Source organism: Apis cerana, linkage group LG5 (assembly GCF_029169275.1).
Source record: "Apis cerana isolate GH-2021 linkage group LG5, AcerK_1.0, whole genome shotgun sequence".
Taxonomy (NCBI): domain Eukaryota; kingdom Metazoa; phylum Arthropoda; class Insecta; order Hymenoptera; family Apidae; genus Apis; species Apis cerana.
Genome location: NC_083856.1, coordinates 9,482,865 through 9,500,969, shown reverse-complemented (window position 1 = coordinate 9,500,969; position 18,105 = coordinate 9,482,865). Strand labels below are relative to the sequence as shown.

Genomic DNA, 18,105 nt, shown 5'->3' with positions numbered 1-18,105 from the left:
ATTATGCAAGCACGGGCTATACAGGTGTAACTACACGCGACGTATCAGCGGTGGTAATTACGCGGCCTCGGAAGTTAGCGTGGCCGTCTCGGCGACCAATAAAGTAAATTGTATCGTGGCCACGGCAAATAATGATAATTAACGACGATCGAGAGCACGAGTTTCCGACGGGGTTCTCGGTGCTTTTAAGGACCCTCAAGAAACCGATCCGTTCGCTGGAGAAACTACCGACAAAGAAACCGTTTCCTAGCCACATCCCCCCTCGATGAACAGACCTTGCGCGCCTGGGGAACCCATCGCGTGCATCGTCGCCATCATCTTCGACGTGGTATACATAATTTCGTTCGGTCGCTCCCTAATCGAGACCTGTCTCTCCTTCTCCTTCTCTGTCTTTTCCCCTTTTTCCCTCCCATCTGGCCCCAGTTTGCACCCGGTTTCCCTTCGTCGTCGTCGTCGTCGTCGTCCTCGTCGTCGTCCTCGCCGTCTTCGTCTTCGTTCTCTTTGCCGCCCCTCGTTTTCTCACATCAGGTGCGTCATAAAGGTTTCATAGTGCCCACAGGCATCGATTTTGTCGTCCACCATGTAACCCGGCAGTCGCTCGATGGATCTCGTGCTCGGTTCGCGAGGAAGTAATTTCGAAACAGGTTGCCAATGGCTCTTCTTTCTTCGCCGTAATCAAGGCGTATGAGTTTGGAGAATACTGGTTTCCAGTCGCTTCTTTTGCACCTAAACTCGAAGACCCTACTTATCGTGGGGTCGTGTGGTGGAAGAAGGTCGAGATAGGGGGTTGCGAACGGTAGTTTGAGGAGTGGTGGACGAAGGATGGACCGTGGGAGAGTCGGGCGGGCCGGAGGAGGGAAGGGGTTCGAGAAAGGTGGCAGTAGAGGGTGTAGAATGGGTCGCCGGTGGAGGAGGGTGTAGAAGGGGGACGGGGTGGGGGTGGCGGTGGTGGTCGTGAAGGGTGGCCGATGGTGGCGGACGCGGGAGAGCGAAGAGAGAAGGAAGGGTGGAATGGACGCCTAGCTGGAAACGCGTCGGTTCGCCGGCACACTAAGTATAGGCGTCCTCGCGACGCCGGCCGTCAATATACCACCCCTAACTAACCCCCCGGGGTCCGTGGGTGTTACTGGCTGGTAGAGAGCGAGACGACCGAGGGACGAAAGAACGAGACGCGAGGAACGTTGGTGCGAGAGATAGGATTGGCGAGAAAGGAAGTGTGACGAAGAGAAAGATAGCCGGATGGATATAGAGAGAATCGAGACGGAGAAAACACTAGGAGGGTGAGTTACTTCTGCACGAGAGATCGTCGTCGTCGTCGGCGTCGTCGTCGTCGTCGCTGTCGCCGTTCCCGTTGCCGTCGTCGTCGTCGTCGTCGTCGTCGTCGTCGTCCTCGTCGTCCTCCTCCTCGTCGTCGTCGTCGTTGTGTGTGCGAGGGTAGGTGGGCACCATCCAGCCATCCTATCCCATCCTATCCTCCTGATGCTATCCTATCCTGGCGTAGCTTAGTTTAGCTTAGGGCCCTGCCACCCGGGAGGCTGCTGGCATTGGAGAGAAAGGGATATAACGGTAACGGACAAAGACAAGCATAGATGAGACAAGGAGAGTTGGATAGCGTGTGAGAAGGGTGAGACGGAGAGAGAGCAGGTTGATAAACGAAGATAGGAATAGAGGAGGAGAGAGAGATAGGGGATAGAGAGAGAGGGAAAATAGGAGAGGACGAAGATAGGTAGCCGGGTATAGGGTTGGTGGTAGGACATTGCGGATATATTCGCCTCTATCCAGCAAACGGGCCTCCTCCGCGCACGGCGTAGCGGCATCCTCTCCGGCGTTTCTCTCTCCTGGCCATCCTGCGACGTAATCAGCGAGAGAACCACCACCCACTCTCCTCAGCCAACCCACCCACCATCGACCCCTTTCTGCTCCACCTCCTCATCCATCTCATCCTCTCTTGCTCTTCCTCCTCATCCCTCTTTCGTCTCGCGTCTCACCGCGACCATCTACCGCCACCCTCCCCCCCCTTGCTTCTGTCCGCTTTGCACTACCCCTCGACATCCCTTGCTCCGGCTGCCGTGGCATGCATCTATCCGGACGTCTATCTACCTATCTATCTCGATGCACTGGGTGTCCGCTTGAAAACCACCTTCCATTTCTCCTCCCTCTCTTGCTAATTCTCCTTCATATATCCCTCACTCTCGCTCTTTTTCCCTTTTCCTCTTTCTATCTTCCTCTTTGTCTTTCTGCTCATACGAATTTGACGGTGACGATCCACCGCGAGACTCGTGATGGGATCGTTTCGAGCTAGATCCTTAATGGCGATAGTGGTTCGAGATATCTCGGTAATTTCGGATGGAACATAAAGCCTTGATATATGTATAACATTTGAGGAAAAAAAGTTTGATGGAAAGGTCATCGCATCAAATTTTCTCTTCCGAATATTTCTCGGGAAACTGATTGCCGCGCGAAAATTAACGTTAATTTTTTAATCAACATTAATCTCTTTAAAATATTATCGGCTGTATTTCGTTCCCTTTCGCTCTCGTTTCTAAATCCCTTGTCATTTTCGAATACATTCTTTTCATTTTCAAGGGGACAACGTTGATTTCATTCATAAGTATTCACGGAACTTCATAAGGTCAGACTTGACGATTTTTAACGGTCCTCTATTTAACGTCAGTCTCTGAAAAGTGCTTAAAGTTCTTTTTAACGGAGAAACTTGGTCCATAAACGAACAGCGAAAAACCAAAGTAACTATCGAGTCGGCTGTGCAGATTAGAGAAAGAATCTCGAAAAATTGTTACCGATAAGGATATCGTGGAACAATGATGTTCGAACCATCCTCTTCACGATTGAATTGGAAATTTAACGTCTTAATTAATTGCCACTAGTTCGTACGGTTGTACAGAGACGAATAAAAAGAAAAAAATAGTCGAGTAAGAAAAGAGAATAGAAATTATAACGATTCGTTTAAATTCTTCTCCATTTTTTTATGTTTCGAAAAAATTTGCATAATTCTGCCTATCATTGCGTGACCGAAAATAGATAAATATCGTTAAGTGGTATTAAGAAATTTAGCATGGCTTTTCTCGTGACCGAGTAATCGCTAAGTAATTACGAAGGTAAGGTGCAAGGACGAATGGCTGTGTGGAAACACGGTTATACACGTGTATCTGTTATTGCGATATGGATGTTAATAGGTTAGGGGGTTTCCAGAGAATGTGGGGTGAATCACGATTTCGATAAGGGTTTATATTCCTCCCGCTCTCGTCCATTCTTGCCTCCCTTCCTCTCCTTCATCCTCCTCCTCCTCCTCCTCCTCCCCTCTCTTCCTGCCACTTGCTCTTCCTCTTTCTCCTCTCTTCACTCGTTTGTTTCTCCGTCGTCACTTTTCACCATACCTCTCCTCCTCCGGCATTACGCCGGTTCTGGCTGTTGCCGTTTCTCCCTCTTCTTCCTGCCACTCGCTCATTGAAAACCGGCTCTAGGGCTTACAGTGTGCCGAGTTTGCACGTATATGGATGCCTCCTCTCTCTTTGGCGCGTGTTAATACACATCCCATACACATACATTCGGCGGAGACACGCGTGTCCGTATACGTACTTACTTTATAGTGCCGATGTCAGAAACACGTGTACGGCTCGTTAGAGCACAGTGAGGCTCCGTTTTGCCACCCACTTATGTATCACAGGTATTTGTAACGATTGGCCGTCAATAGAGATAGCCCGACTTTCTTCGAACGACATTCTTTTTCAAATTTATATTTAAACGCGTAAATATCCCGCCGTTAATTTTTCTCTATCGATAATATGACGCTTGTATTTTGTTTTTTTGATTGAGCGTTGCGATCAAGTATTTCGATAATCGGTCATCAGTTAAATTAAATTCGATGGATTTGAGACAAGAAATCTTTTTTTTTGTTGCGATGGTTTAAATTATTAATTTTCAGTTTAATCGTCGGATATTACACAGTGAGTTCGTAAGATATACGAAGTTTTTACCGTTGAGTTCATTTATCGTTACGAAAACGGATAGGCGATGTTGAAATTTCAAATTAGGCTTGTGTCCTGGTACTTATTTCCATTTCCCGTACTACAATCAACGATATAATTCGTTCAGGCCGAAATTACAAAGTTACGAACTTGTTCTTCTTTATTCATGTTTTACAAGTGGAAAATATTAGGAACAGCTGTTGCATAAATAATCACGATTAACGCAAAGATCAGAATTTTATCGATATAAATTAATATTTTCGTTATTAATACTTCTTTATTTTCTTCTTCATTTCTCTCGATTAATTGTTTAACGTTGAATTGACGCACTATAAAGAATTGATATAGATTATATACAGTAAATTATAAAATAGCATTAAGAAGTAAATAAAAATGCGCTTTAATCATCATGCCTTTTGTGTATATATATATATATATTAACGATTTAACTTAACACTCATTATTTAATAATTCGATAATTTGCATAAAATATCGATACTAGATGTTATTAGTGATTTTTTTTCACCATCATTACGCTTGCATATAGAATATTTACTATCAACTATTTCTCGATTAAACCGAGTTTTTTTTCATTGGCAATAAATATAGATATAATTAAAGCTTATTTATAATTATACACCTCAGTTGCATCTCGAAATATCTTTTTTTCGATGATACGACTACGAGTTCATTTCATAGTTTTTCGAACAGTCGCATCCTACACGTCCACATCGCGATTTGTTCGATATATATCGCGACACAGTTTGCAAGGTATGTAGGTGTAAACCTAGAGATTGTGTGTCGTGTAGGGCGCTCTTCGCCTCGGCGTATAGAGATGCGCGTACACATAGAGCGAATGGAACATCTAGCCAAGGTATATAGGTAGGCAGGGACTAGGTACTATCTAGTATCTAGTAATACCGGGTACTAGGTACGTACGCGCCGCGGACGCCAAATAGTGGTTCGCATATTCAGAGAGATAGCGACGTCGCTCGGTGCGATCGCCCCTGATTTAGGCCTCGTTCCTCGTATCTCTCTCTCTTTCTCTACCATCCCTCTCTGTTCCACTTCTGTAACTCTGTAGCTCTCTCTCTCTCTCTCTCTCTCTCTCTCTCTCTCTCTCTCTCTCTCTCTATCGCTCTCTCTATCGCTCTTCATCCCTCCTTTTCTTCGCCCTCGGTCGTTCCATCTCCCAACACGCGCCAACACATTCATGGCTCATGTATGTAGTGATCCGTATACGTACATGGCTACACATAGCACTCTGGTCGCGTCCACGGATAACGTCCTCGATACGGCGACCAGCGCCGAGCACGACATCGAGGCGTCCCGAAAAGCGCTATCTCGCGGCACCCCGCTCGAAGCCGACCAATCACCGCTTCGATCCACGCTTTCGACCGTCGCGCTTTGATCATGTACCCTACGACTGATACCCACGAGCATCGTCTCGGCGTAAATCACGTTCTCTCTCGTCCACTTCCGCGAACGTAGATCAGAAGGGGAATTATCGATAGCGTGCGCGTCGTGGAATTAAGGGATTTTTGTCCTTTTAAATTGTCACAATCACTGAACGTACCTTTCTTCCATTCAGAATAAACGTAAACGTCTTTTTTTATTTAATGATTAATTACGTGATAATTATACGGATGTTCTCTATTTCTAAATTTTGATTAATTAAAAGTTAATTAAAATAATAAAAGATACAAAATTTAATCAATACATTTATTTTATAATCTGTTTTAAATTATTTCATAGCTTAGAAAAATATTCAGTCTTTTTTTTATAACAAATTTATTCTTAGTTCTTTATTAACAAGTTTATTCTTAGAAAAATATGTTATATGTTAAGTTTCTGAAGATCAGTATCATATATATATATATATATATATATGAACAAAAGAAAAAAAAAATATATATATATATATATATATATATATATATTTATAAATTGTCATTTTAAATTTTATTAAGTATTTATATATCTTTCTTTTTCTTTTTTTTTTATCATTTGTGGCGCATATCTATAAATATTTAATTTCTATTGTAATTTAATTTTCATTTAAACTGTAAATTATTATTGTGACTGATGTAAGTTCATGGTTGAGAAACACTGAGCGCAGCTGCCACGGCGGCGGTATCTCCGCGTTGTCTGCTACCTCACACCCTCGTCTTGCGTCCCACGTGGGTGCCGGTCGAAGGGGTCGCGCGGAACTGGTGACGCGCGGGGGCAAGCGAGGAACGGAGGGGTGAACAACGCCAATGGGCGAGAAAGCAAGACCGAGAGTGTTCGAGGGATGGTCGGAGGGGCAAAGTGGATATGGTAAAGTTAGGTTAGGTGGACAGAAGGGGCGGAAGTGGGTGAAGGGATCGAGGGATAGTAGTACCACCCACTGACCATCTCTATCTTACCTAGACTCTAAGCGCTCTTACAAAAAAGATTGCTTTTTCTTTCTTTTACGAAAGGATGAGAACCATTTCGATTTAAATTTCAGTTTAATTTAATCTTTCTTATAAATAAAAATAAGATCTTCAGAAATCGTAATATCTTAAGAATTATTGTTATGAAATAAGTAAAGATTATAATTTTTTTTATTCTACATTTTGCGAAAAATTTTCGCGTTTTACTGATTGTTTTTTTCTTAATTGCTGTGTTTGTCTTTTTATAACATATGGTTACTCCCGTTGTAATTCTACGCGTAGATCATAATATAGTTCTGTAGGTCAGGGACCGAGAATACGCACGAGTTGCCACGTGCTCAGCAGCGCATTTGAATGGGTACTCTTCTTGGACGATTAGTAACTATGTGTGGGATATACATATTTACTCTTTAGTATTATTATTATTACTTCTGTGTTTTCACATGAAACCAATGGTAAATGTGTTTATATTATTGACAGTCGGTATGGCAGATTTTGTTAATAAATTATTTTATCGATCATTAATTTACAATTTATTAAATTATCTTATAATGGGAAAATCGATTTAAAGCAACAAGTGTTTTTATATTACAAACAGAATATATTTAAATATATTTAATATTTTTTATTTCATGCCTCCGGACCAGTAAGATTCTTTTTATCATTTTAATATCAACATTATCGATTCGACTTAGAATAAGATCATAACATTAATAATGATTGAAAATAAAATTAAATTTCAATGTAAAATTACAAATAAAAATAAATGTTTTATTATCAAATATTTTACATATTTGGTATCCTATATGAAGAACTATATTTTTTGGATGATTATATTTATTTAAATTATTATGAAATAAATAAATGGAATGATAGTTTCAATTATCAATATTAGATAAACGAAAAAAAAAATAGCGCTTTAATAAATTAAATAGTTTTTTTGATAAAATATTTTAAAACTTCTATTCGCTTTTCTCAAAACATTCATCGTTTTATTCGTTTTATTAAAATACAGACAAGATAAATGTGACAAATGCTTTTTTATGTTTTTTAAAAATTTTTTATATTTTCATTTTAGATGCGACGTTCAATATAGAAAATGGTTATATTGGAATTAAAATTAACAATAAATAAACAAAATAAAACAAAATAAATCATGTATTTGAATGTAAATTTTTAATATTACGAATAAGTAAAACTGTAGATATTGAATTTACAAATACAAGGGATTCTATTACATATATTACATGTATATAAATTTTTTACAAATATTAAGTTTATAAATGTTAATCTATATCTCATCTGTGCTTATATGTGCTTGTATTTTATAAATTTTCATTTATAATATCACATTTATGATACTATTTCTATTTACAGCCAAAGCAAGTGCGTTCACCTACATGGGTGCAGAAGTTTCGAAAAGGCAATTGCTTTGAATGTGCAACATTTCTTACTAGCTTGTTACTAGGTCAAGGGTATAATGCATTTGTAGTAAGTGGTTATGCATCTAGAGAACAAGCACTTTGTGATTTGACAAGACGATCATGCCCTTATATACCACAACCGGAAAAAAAATTTCAAGAAGATACGATACGTCCCGAAATTACCAAATACAAACTTAATCTCAATGTAGAATATAAAAATCAATTTTTATCAGAATCGGAAGAAGAAAAAGCTAGAAAATTACAAGAAAAATTATTAATAGCTGAAAAGGAGCAACAAAATTTAATTGAAGTAACTTTTTTTTAAATTCTACTAAATGTTTTTCATAATTTTACTTTAAAAAAAAAGAAATTATGTTTGAATTTAGGAATTAGAGCAACTTCCAATAGATGAATATTGGGGACATAGAATACATGCTTGGGTAGCGATATTACCAGAATTAGGTGGATTGAGGGATGAAGAAATTCCTTGTCCATTATTTATTGAGCCTACCACTGGTGTATCTTACGAAGTTACAGACGACGATACAGCTCAATTATACCTCGGTGTAGAAAGTATATGGAACGATCAAAATTATTGGGTAAATATGCAGGTATCTGTACAATCGTGCGTAAACATAGAATGGGATTTAATGAAAGTAGAATTATGGGAACATTTGCTTCCCGGAGAACCATGGACAACACATGCAGGAGAAATTGATGAAGAATCTGCTATGCGTCAAGAAAAACATTTGGATATGCCATTATCATACGTTAATCAAATAAATATTAGCGAAGAAGGTATAAAAAATTTTCAATTATAAAATATAAGTTCAATTTTTAAATATATTTTTTTATGTTTCGTTTATATTTTTTGAATACATTTTTATTTTATCTTTTAGAATTTGAGAAACGATTCCCAAATGGTATGAAAATAGTATTGTATAAAAAAACAAAAGTTGAATTTTACGCACCATATATTCAAACAGATGGATTGATACAACGAATTACTACATACGATAATGACATGAATCCTATCGATATATATGAAAATTATAGAAATAGATCTGATAATCTCATAGAATCACGAAGAAATATGGTTGACGGTACTGTCATAGATTATTATACAAGAGGTCGAGTTGATCAGTGTAAAGGTGTATAATTTATGAACATAATTATTTTCCACATTATATTAATAATGCAAAATACTTTAATAATGCAATATATTTAATTTTTCATTAATAAAATAAATTTTACAGAACATCGATATTTTTTATTGAATAATATCAATGTAGATAGTGAGCGAATTTTAGATTTTTATTACGTTGCTCGTTTCGATGGATTATCTAAATTCGAAATGCATCCAACTTATTTAACGCAACACTTTGTCGATCGTGATGATTTTCTATATTATCGGTAAGCGATAACTCGTGAATAAATAATTAAGATATAAATTATTAAAAATGAAATATAATATTATAACCAGAGTTTCGATCAACTTGAGAACAGGCATGTAGAATTTTTACAAGACAAAAAAGGTGAAACTCAAGATATTCATTATCGACATATTTCGGTAAGATAGAATTTTATAAAATTTTTAAATAGATAAAATATAATATAGATATAGATATAGATAAAATGTATTTTTATATTATTTGTATTAAAATAAATAATTTTTAATTACTCATCAAAGAATAAAATATTTAATTAAATGACATTTTTTTTATAATTGATATTTTTATTTTATGATTACTTCGTATAATATAAAGTTTAATAAAATCTTAATAAATACTTTGTTTATAATTTTTAAAATATTTTAAATGATGTTTCACATGAAAATTATTTGAAGATTAGTTTAAAATATCTAAATAAATTTTCAGAAGATTGTCGAAAAATTTAATAGAGATGAACGAATAAAAGCAAGTAAAAATATAGCAATCCGTGAATTTGCTATTGATGATAATGAAATACATCTTACTTATCATTATTATCCAGGCAATTTTACTAGAGCTTTGCGAACATATATAAAACCACCATTAGCAGAAAGGGGAGAACGATTGGATCTTAATCCAGCAATGACACATGGATATAATGTGAGTATTTATATCAAAAAATTTATTAAAAGATAATTTTATTATCTTATTTGTAGCCTCTAAATGAACCTGATAAGGCTTTAGATTTATTATACGAACTAGATGCACAATTAAAAGAAGAGGATATATCTATATCTCAAGTTAGAGCGGCGGAAAAAGAAATGTTTTCTTTTCTCGAGATAAGAAAAAGTGAATATTTAACGCCAAAACTGTTGATATCTATATATGATAAACTTAGGGAATCGGAATCTCTAATAGAAGCATTGGTAGTATAAAAAACAATAATAATATAATTTTTTTTAATTAATTAATTAAACGTATACATTATAAATACAGAAGAAACAAAGTCTAAAAGATATCACGGAAGAAATAAATTATTTGAAGCCATATTTGGCTCGTTTAGGAAATCCATCGGAGCTATCAGAAGCTGAAGCATACTTAATACAATATGCATGTATTCGTGATTATAAACAATTACTTATACGTAGGGCGAATAAAATCTTACATGAATTTGAGAAATATTCGCAAGAATTAGTGAAAACGCAAGCATTGATATTACAGGTAAAATTTTATTTTTTATCATATATTTATTTGATATATGTAAAATATAAGATAGAAATATCTTTCTACAGGAAGAAGATTTAACTCGCGAAGAAGAAGAAAAAATATTAGAAAAAATAAATGAAATAAGTTTTTATTTACAAACTTTAGAAAACAGATTAAATCGTCATAGAGATTTGGTTCCTATAAAATACAAAATGTTGATGAATAATTTACAACAAAATCCACATCTTGCGATAATTAAAGAAAGTTTAATGTATTTTTGAAAAAAAGCAGATATATAGTATAAACAATTTATTTTATTGAAAAGACCAAGAACCCATTTGTCCAATACATCGACCTAATATAAAATAATTTTATATTATAAAAATCTTAAATTTTTAACAAATTTTTACATGTTATTTACCTTCATCATCAAAAGTGGCTAATGTAAATTTACTAAGTTTATTAGTAAAACTTCCAGTATTGGAACCAATCATATGGTCTGTTAAACGATCACTATTCGCAATATCACTATTATTTCTATGACGACGATGTTCTTCAGCAAAGCCAGAAATCAAAATATCCATCATTATTGCCTTATAATAAAATAAATTTTAGTAATTTAAATTATTAAAGTTAACTTTTCTAGGAATAAGTCATACTTGTCTTGAGAATACTTGTAGAATTTTATAAACTTGTGTTCCATTTTCTCGCACAGGAAACTGTAGAAATAAACATGGTAGACAATCCGGATTATTTTCATCTGAAGGTTTCGCCATTTCCCAACTTAACTCTGAATATCTTAGACCCAATAATAAACTCTGTAAAAAAGTTATTTGTAATGTATTATATGAATAATAATTAATATATAATATTTTTATTTCTTACACATTGAATATCGTCCACGATATATACTCCTGATGAATTAATAGCAATGAGTATATACATATCACGATTTGTAATCCAAGATGCAAGACCTCTTACAGGACGTTCAATTTGTCCTTGAAAAAAAGCCGCACCATAACATGGTAAATTCCAACAAAACTCTAAGTATTTTCTAATTAGTTTCCTCGAATTCGTATTAGTTCCTGTGTGATTAGGTATTCGTTTATACTGTTCAAGTAGGCGAGCTTCAGGTGCTCCTTTTCCACCAACTAGGCCTAAACCAACACCTAATCCTAATAAGAGACTAGGAGATGTATAATGATGAGGCAAAAATCGACCACGATATCTTCTAAAAAATGCTAATGTATGATTTTGAGGATTATATGGACCTAGTTCAATACGTGCTTGCAAAGCTCCCAAACTTGCATATCGTGCCTGTCCTTCGCATGGATAACGTCCTAAAACACAAACAAATGTTATATAGAATAATGAAATAAGTAAATAATTTATTACCTTGCAATACATTATTTCTGGCTTCTGCATATAATAATTCTAATACTTTAGTTTCTTTTATTTGCTCCTCATCTGATTGAGAAAGAAACACGTTTCGTCTAAGACATAGCAAAGGTTCTTCATCTGTTTGTTCTCTTTGAGAACTATATTTTTTTATTAAACGATTCCATTTTGCAGCCAATTCTATAGGTTTATGATTCGGACGTAATTGAACTTCTAATTTTGAAGAACAAAGCCATAAAGCAAAAACTGTTTGACCAGTGAATGAAGGAGTTCTTGTTAATCCTAACTCTCCTTCGGATTGTATCATTGCAAGGATTTGATGTGCAGTAGAATTAGATTCAATGTCCATTGTTAGAAAAATTCCAGTTGTTAAATATATAGCTATTCTTACAATAGATCTTCCAATATTTATGTATTGTGATTGATTTATTATCATTGCTAAATGAAAAATCATAAAAAAATATTGTTAACAATTAAATGTTTATATAAAAATGTTATTACTTACAAGTTGAAGTGTGTCCATCAGATTTAAAATCATTTTGATAACGTCGAATAGATTGTCCTCTTCTGATTGTACAATCTTCTTGAGTTTCCATACTTTTAAATTTTTGTTTAATTATATATGAGATATATATTTCTATTCATATTTTTATTTTTATGTAAATATTAATATTAAGCATTCTTCAATATTTATTATTATCATATCTTCAAGAGATTATTAGATAATAATTATTATCTAATAATAAGTTATAATAATAATAATAATAATAAAACATAAATTAAATAAGTTATAAAACATAAATTGTTAATATGAATTTACTAAATTAAAAAATAAAATTAATATCCAGTAATTTTTTTCTTAATCACAATAAATAAAACTATAGCAAGTTTTAATTAATATACCTTGAATATACTCAACCAAAATACTGCTCTGCTGCCATCTAAACTAAGAAGCAGATTATTGATTATTTTCGTTTCTCAAAAAAAGAACTATATATCTCACTACAAATAACGTTTATAAATGTTAAAAAATAATAGAAAAATATAAATAAACTAAAAAATAAAATTAAGTTAAAGTATATCTTGATATATTTTGATATATTTTATTATCTATTATAATAAAGACAAACTAATATTAATTTTATATTTGTGTCAAAAGTTTATTGTGTTTTATAAAATTATTTAATTTTTATTATTTTGAATGTTACATTTTATATAACAGAAATGGATTATTATTTTATAAAGAGTCTTGTATTTTCAAAAAAATATTGCTATTTTAGTAACTATTTTCAGTCAAAAAAAGATTTTAAAAATGTAATTTTCAAAATATCTGAATAAAAATAATTTCGTTTTTTGCATAATAATTCTTATTTAATAAAAATTTAAAGTTTAACATTATATTAAATCTGCTACATTCATAGGCATTTCATCAATTTGTGTTGAATAATATTGTTCAATATCTCGGAGAATTCTTATATCATCAGTTTTTACAAAATTAATGGAAACACCTTTTCTTCCAAAACGTCCTGATCTTCCTATTCTATGAATATATAATTCACGATTGTTAGGTAAATCATAGTTGATCACAAGAGATACTTGCTGAACATCTATTCCTCTTGCCCATACATCAGTCGTAATTAAAACACGACTAGAAAATAATACAATAATATAAATATTATAAATTTTATTTATAATATTTATTTTATATATATATATATATATATTACCTTTGTCCAGATCGAAATTCTTTCATTATGTTATCCCTTTCTTTCTGAGGCATATCACCATGCATAGAACAAACTGTGAAATTAGCTTCTCTCATTTTTTCTGTCAGCCAATCTACTTTACGTTTAGTATTACAGAAAATTACTGCCTGTGTTATTGTCAATGTATCATACAAATCACATAACGTATCAAATTTCCATTCTTCTCTTTCAACAGCCACAAAAAATTGTTTTATTCCTTCTAATGTCAATTCATCACTAATAATAATGAATTATTTTTATAATTTTAATAAAACAAATAATTTTTTTCAATTTTAAATAATTTGAGCTTACCGTTTTACAAGAATACGAATGGGATCTGTCATAAATTTACTTGTCATTTCAAGAATTTCATGTGGTAATGTTGCAGATACTAATACAACTTGTGTTGCAGGTGGCAAATATCTATATACATCATAAATCTGTTCTTTGAAACCTTTATTTAACATTTCATCAGATTCATCAAGAACTAACATTTTTATAGCTCTTGTTCTAAGAACTCTTCTTTTTATCATATCTAAAAATCATTAAAAAAATTAAAAATTAAAATAACAAATCTATAATCCTTGTTGTTATAATATTCTTTTTTATAATAAAAATGTTTTTACTTTTGTATCAAAAGAATATAATATTATTATTATTATCTTTTATATTTAGAGAAATTGAAAAAAATAATTAAATTAATAAAAAATTTTTTATACATTCAAATTACCAAATACTCTTCCAGGTGTGCCTGATACAACATGCTGTCCATAATCTAATTTTCTAATATCTTCTCCAAGATTTGTACCACCTATACAAGCATGACATTGAACATTCATAAAGTCTCCTAAAGCCAGAATAACTTTTTGTATTTGAGTTGCCAATTCTCTCGTAGGCGACAAGACCAATACTTGTGTTTCTCGAACTTGTGTATCCAAAGATTGCAATATAGCAATTGAAAACGTTGCTGTTTTGCCTGTACCAGATTGAGCTTGTGCAATTACATCTCGTCCTTTCATGATTGGTTTAATAGATCGTTGTTGAATCGCAGAAGGTTTCTCAAAACCTATAATTAGAATATTATAAATATAATTTTATAAATATAAAAAATAATATTAAACATTCTAAAATAATAGATATGAAGTAAAGTATAAGGTTATGTTAAGTTAACAAAAAGATTTTAATAATACCATAAGCATAAATTCCACGTAATAGCTCATCTCTGAGTCCCATATTATCGAATGTTGGAATAACTTCCACATCTTCACTAGTTTCAAACTCAACATTTGATAAATCTTCTGTTTGCGCGACACGACGTGATTTTATTTCCGCCATTTTTGTAATATATGAAGCAAACATGAATGATTTGAAGATAGTAAGAGTTCAAATCGAATAGATAAATTAAATATATAAAAAAAATTTTATAAATTATTAAAAATAAAATTTTATTTATTTTATATGTAATAAAAAAAAATTAATATATAAATAAAATTTCTAACAATGGAGCTATTTTTAACAAAATTTTCAATAAAAGACAATAATGAATATAACTTTAACATAATTACTATGTTCACTTAGTTGCTATATTCACGATTAATAGAGATAAATACATTCTGAAGATATTTTATAATCGTGAATAATTAATAAATTTCATTAGTTGATAAATATTTAATTATATTATGTAAATATTTTGACATATAAGTAATGTGTTCATAAATAAAGATATATTTTTACAAAAATATATATACAAAATACGAATCTGTCAATTAGGTTAAATTTTAACGTATTTAAAGTGTCAAAAAGCAAAAGTTAAAATGAATATTAATGTAACTTTAGATGAACCTTTAACAAGTAATAATTGTGTGAAACTTGTAATTGAACTCCTAAAATATATTTTATATCAAAAACAACAAATACCTTTTACTTACGATTCATTATCTCAATTACAAATGAAATCAACTGATAGAAATTTGTCTTCTATAAAAACATTATTAAATACTCTAAAAAGCACATCAGAGCAGTTAAATTCGCAATTTCATCTCAAAAATTGTAAAATCAAAGAAATTGCTATACTTATTGGTGCTACAATAATATCACCGAAATTACATGTTAGGATTATATTTCCATCTGATATTCTTAATAGTCAAGAACATTTTGAATGTAAACATGCTTCCAAAAAACCTCTCTTAAATTTAATGAGGTTAGTGAAAAAATCTTACATAACATTTTATTATCTTTTATTGAAATATTATAACATAAAATTTTTAACATTGCAGATCAATGCTAGAATGTTCAGAATTTCAAGATGCACTGACTTTACCATTGAATCCTACAAATACCTTTGTGTTAATACAAAAAAGTGATAGTAATACAGTATCAGATTTTTTTTTACTTAAACCACAATATATACCTCCTATAGAAACTTCAAACTATTTTATAATTAAATTACAATATAATGATCAAAAAAAACTAAATTGTAATTGCATAAATATAGTGAAAATTTATAATGAAGTATCCGAATCTAATATTGAGTCTAAAAACAAAGATATTGAATTTTTAAATAATTCAAGAATTAATACCACACATGTATCTTATCAATGGTATCAATCCAAAGAAGTAATCAAAGGATTTAAATTTTTAAGATGACTATAGATTATTAATAAAATCAATATTCAGGAAATTAAAATAGCAAATTTTTAATTAATATTATATAATAGATTTATTTTTAAAAATCAATAAAAAAATAAATAAAAAAAAAATTTTATTATGAAAATGTGATTTCAAAAATATAAATAATTGCAAATATTATGTAGATTATATCTTAGAATTTTTTAAAATAAAGTGTTAAAATTTATTGATTTATATATTGAAATTATGTTTGATTATAAATAAAATAATATATCATGTGAAAACAATTACAAATATTTTTTATATTTTTATTCTTATATACAAATTTACATAATGTATGTAAAGTTTACGCAAAGAATAAAAAATTTTCTTATATAATAATATATTGAATATTATTCTTCCTTTACTTCATATATTCTAATTTTTAAAATTTTAAAATCAATGACTAATATCATCCTTAAAATTAATATTATCAATCCACCTGACCAACTACACATCATTATGACTGTAAATATCTTAGAAGAATATATATTATATAGAAATAAATTTTAAAATAATATTAAAAATTAAAACTTTATATACAGAATATTACCTGAAGATATGAAATTATATAATACACATCATATATATAAAAATTATGCATTTTCATATATATATTTATTATTTCACGGTCACTGTAAATAAATTTTTATGATGAATTATATAAATTTAAAATCTAAACTAAAATTTAAATTTGATACCTTATATTCATAGGCACTTTGCAAATACTATATATTTCATAAGAAATATTTATGATACCATCATTAAATGACTTATATCCTTGTTGTAAATTATAATATGCATACATTGATATAATGGCAAATATAAAATTAAAGTATATTGCAGGAAATACAATCCTCCAAGGACTTTCATATCTGTATATAAATATAATTGTATTTATCGTACTTATTGTATTCATAGTAATAAATAATGTATATAATTGAAAAATAAATTGACTTGCATTGGTATATCTTGTCCTCCTTTACCACACATAAGAAATAAAGTAAACCAAACAACTCCAAATATACAAGATGAAAAACATGTTATTAAATACATTTCACATGTATTTTCATGTATATAATCAGTAAAAATATATTTCCACCAATCTAATAAATGATTTTTACATATATCTCGAATATCATCTAATTCCAATTTCTCTTTTGATATTAGAACAGATGTTGCCCAAAGTGGACACTTATCTCCGAAAATTTCTTTCTTTATATTTTATAATAAAATAATTGAATTACAATTTAAAATATTATAAAAAAATAAATAAAAATTATTATTAGTTATACCCATAATATGTAGAACAAAACGCTACAGGTATATCCGCTAATTGTGCATAATAAGTATAGAAACATTTGTAGATATTTCCACAACCAAGAAATTTCAATCGCATCACGTTCAATAAGTTCTTGATATTCTTCTAAACATTGCATCGAGAATTCCTACATAAATAAGAATATAAATTATAATTTACAATTATTCCTTATCATACCGGTAATTAATATGATTGCGCGCCAAACTTCAACCATATCAAAAAACATGAATCTGATTGGTCTATCAAAACAAACAAAATTCAAATGATAATAAAATAAACAAATTCAAAGAATTGGAAAATCACTTTACAATATAGTATAAATTGTAATTTCATATAAAAATTAATAAATAATTAAAATTGAATAAGAATACATATTGTTGCTAAAATTAAATAGTATAAATCTATTAATATATTTAATACTAATTGAAAATGACATCTAACTTAGATTTTCTATGAATATCAAATATAGTAGATTCGATATAACTTCATAATTTGAAGGAAGTGTTGCAGA

At 31.2% G+C, this 18,105-nt stretch overlaps 5 protein-coding genes across 8 annotated transcripts in view; 2 read left to right on the top strand and 3 right to left on the bottom strand.

The window, feature by feature from the left end:
- The window catches only part of LOC107994456 (dynein regulatory complex subunit 7-like), a 116,772-nt gene extending 105,438 nt beyond the window's left edge, over positions 1-11,334 (top strand). For all 4 annotated transcript variants that reach the window (XM_062075031.1, XM_062075032.1, XM_017051390.3 and 1 more), the window contains 9 exons: positions 7,781-8,137; positions 8,214-8,625; positions 8,727-8,978; positions 9,084-9,240; positions 9,334-9,397; positions 9,705-9,917; positions 9,974-10,183; positions 10,254-10,478; positions 10,550-11,334. In XM_062075031.1, coding sequence (XP_061931015.1) covers positions 7,781-8,137; positions 8,214-8,625; positions 8,727-8,978; positions 9,084-9,240; positions 9,334-9,397; positions 9,705-9,917; positions 9,974-10,183; positions 10,254-10,478; positions 10,550-10,744 — 2,085 coding nt within the window. In that variant the 3' untranslated portion in view covers positions 10,745-11,334. The remainder of the gene's footprint in view (positions 1-7,780; positions 8,138-8,213; positions 8,626-8,726; positions 8,979-9,083; positions 9,241-9,333; positions 9,398-9,704; positions 9,918-9,973; positions 10,184-10,253; positions 10,479-10,549) is intronic.
- LOC107994457 (FERM domain-containing protein 8) lies at positions 10,596-12,841 on the bottom strand. Its single transcript, XM_017051392.3, has 7 exons — positions 12,765-12,841; positions 12,367-12,458; positions 11,859-12,299; positions 11,349-11,803; positions 11,123-11,281; positions 10,885-11,056; positions 10,596-10,818 (listed from the first exon to the last, which is right to left on the bottom strand). Exons 2-7 carry the CDS (start codon positions 12,455-12,457, stop codon positions 10,778-10,780), a joined length of 1,359 nt encoding a protein of 452 aa, XP_016906881.1. The 5' UTR covers position 12,458; positions 12,765-12,841; the 3' UTR covers positions 10,596-10,777.
- A 369-nt stretch (positions 12,842-13,210) lies between these two features.
- LOC107994354 (eukaryotic initiation factor 4A-III) lies at positions 13,211-14,965 on the bottom strand. Its single transcript, XM_017051215.3, has 5 exons — positions 14,797-14,965; positions 14,337-14,672; positions 13,919-14,141; positions 13,589-13,843; positions 13,211-13,509 (listed from the first exon to the last, which is right to left on the bottom strand). The coding sequence occupies exons 1-5, from the start codon at positions 14,963-14,965 to the stop codon at positions 13,257-13,259; spliced, it is 1,236 nt and encodes a 411-aa protein (XP_016906704.1). The 3' UTR covers positions 13,211-13,256.
- A 225-nt stretch (positions 14,966-15,190) lies between these two features.
- LOC107994379 (MAD2L1-binding protein) lies at positions 15,191-16,615 on the top strand. Its single transcript, XM_017051252.3, has 2 exons — positions 15,191-15,806; positions 15,883-16,615. Exons 1-2 carry the CDS (start codon positions 15,421-15,423, stop codon positions 16,250-16,252), a joined length of 756 nt encoding a protein of 251 aa, XP_016906741.1. The 5' UTR covers positions 15,191-15,420; the 3' UTR covers positions 16,253-16,615.
- Positions 16,529-18,011, bottom strand: LOC114577041 (uncharacterized). The gene is made up of 5 exons (XM_062075035.1): positions 17,569-18,011; positions 17,235-17,488; positions 16,975-17,148; positions 16,827-16,908; positions 16,529-16,749 (listed from the first exon to the last, which is right to left on the bottom strand). Exons 1-5 carry the CDS (start codon positions 17,710-17,712, stop codon positions 16,627-16,629), a joined length of 777 nt encoding a protein of 258 aa, XP_061931019.1. The 5' UTR covers positions 17,713-18,011; the 3' UTR covers positions 16,529-16,626.
- Positions 18,012-18,105: the final 94 nt, after the last annotated feature.

Coding starts and splice junctions, on each gene's coding strand:
- LOC107994379 (XM_017051252.3), top strand. CDS start 15,421: ATGAATATTAATGTAACTTTAGATGAACCTTTAACAAGTAATAATTGT. Junction 15,807..15,882: donor CCTCTCTTAAATTTAATGAG/GTTAGTGAAAAA, acceptor TTAACATTGCAG/ATCAATGCTAGAATGTTCAG.
- LOC107994354 (XM_017051215.3), bottom strand. CDS start 14,965: ATGTTTGCTTCATATATTACAAAAATGGCGGAAATAAAATCACGTCGT. Junction 13,844..13,918: donor ATTCGTATTCTTGTAAAACG/GTAAGCTCAAAT, acceptor CATTATTATTAG/TGATGAATTGACATTAGAAG. Junction 13,510..13,588: donor GAATTTCGATCTGGACAAAG/GTAATATATATA, acceptor ATTATTTTCTAG/TCGTGTTTTAATTACGACTG.
- LOC107994457 (XM_017051392.3), bottom strand. CDS start 12,457: ATGGAAACTCAAGAAGATTGTACAATCAGAAGAGGACAATCTATTCGA. Junction 11,804..11,858: donor CAGAAATAATGTATTGCAAG/GTAATAAATTAT, acceptor TTTGTGTTTTAG/GACGTTATCCATGCGAAGGA. Junction 11,282..11,348: donor TCGTGGACGATATTCAATGT/GTAAGAAATAAA, acceptor ACTTTTTTACAG/AGTTTATTATTGGGTCTAAG.
- LOC114577041 (XM_062075035.1), bottom strand. CDS start 17,712: ATGCAATGTTTAGAAGAATATCAAGAACTTATTGAACGTGATGCGATT. Junction 17,149..17,234: donor GGAGGACAAGATATACCAAT/GCAAGTCAATTT, acceptor ATTTATATACAG/ATATGAAAGTCCTTGGAGGA. Junction 16,909..16,974: donor AAAGTGCCTATGAATATAAG/GTATCAAATTTA, acceptor ATTTATTTACAG/TGACCGTGAAATAATAAATA.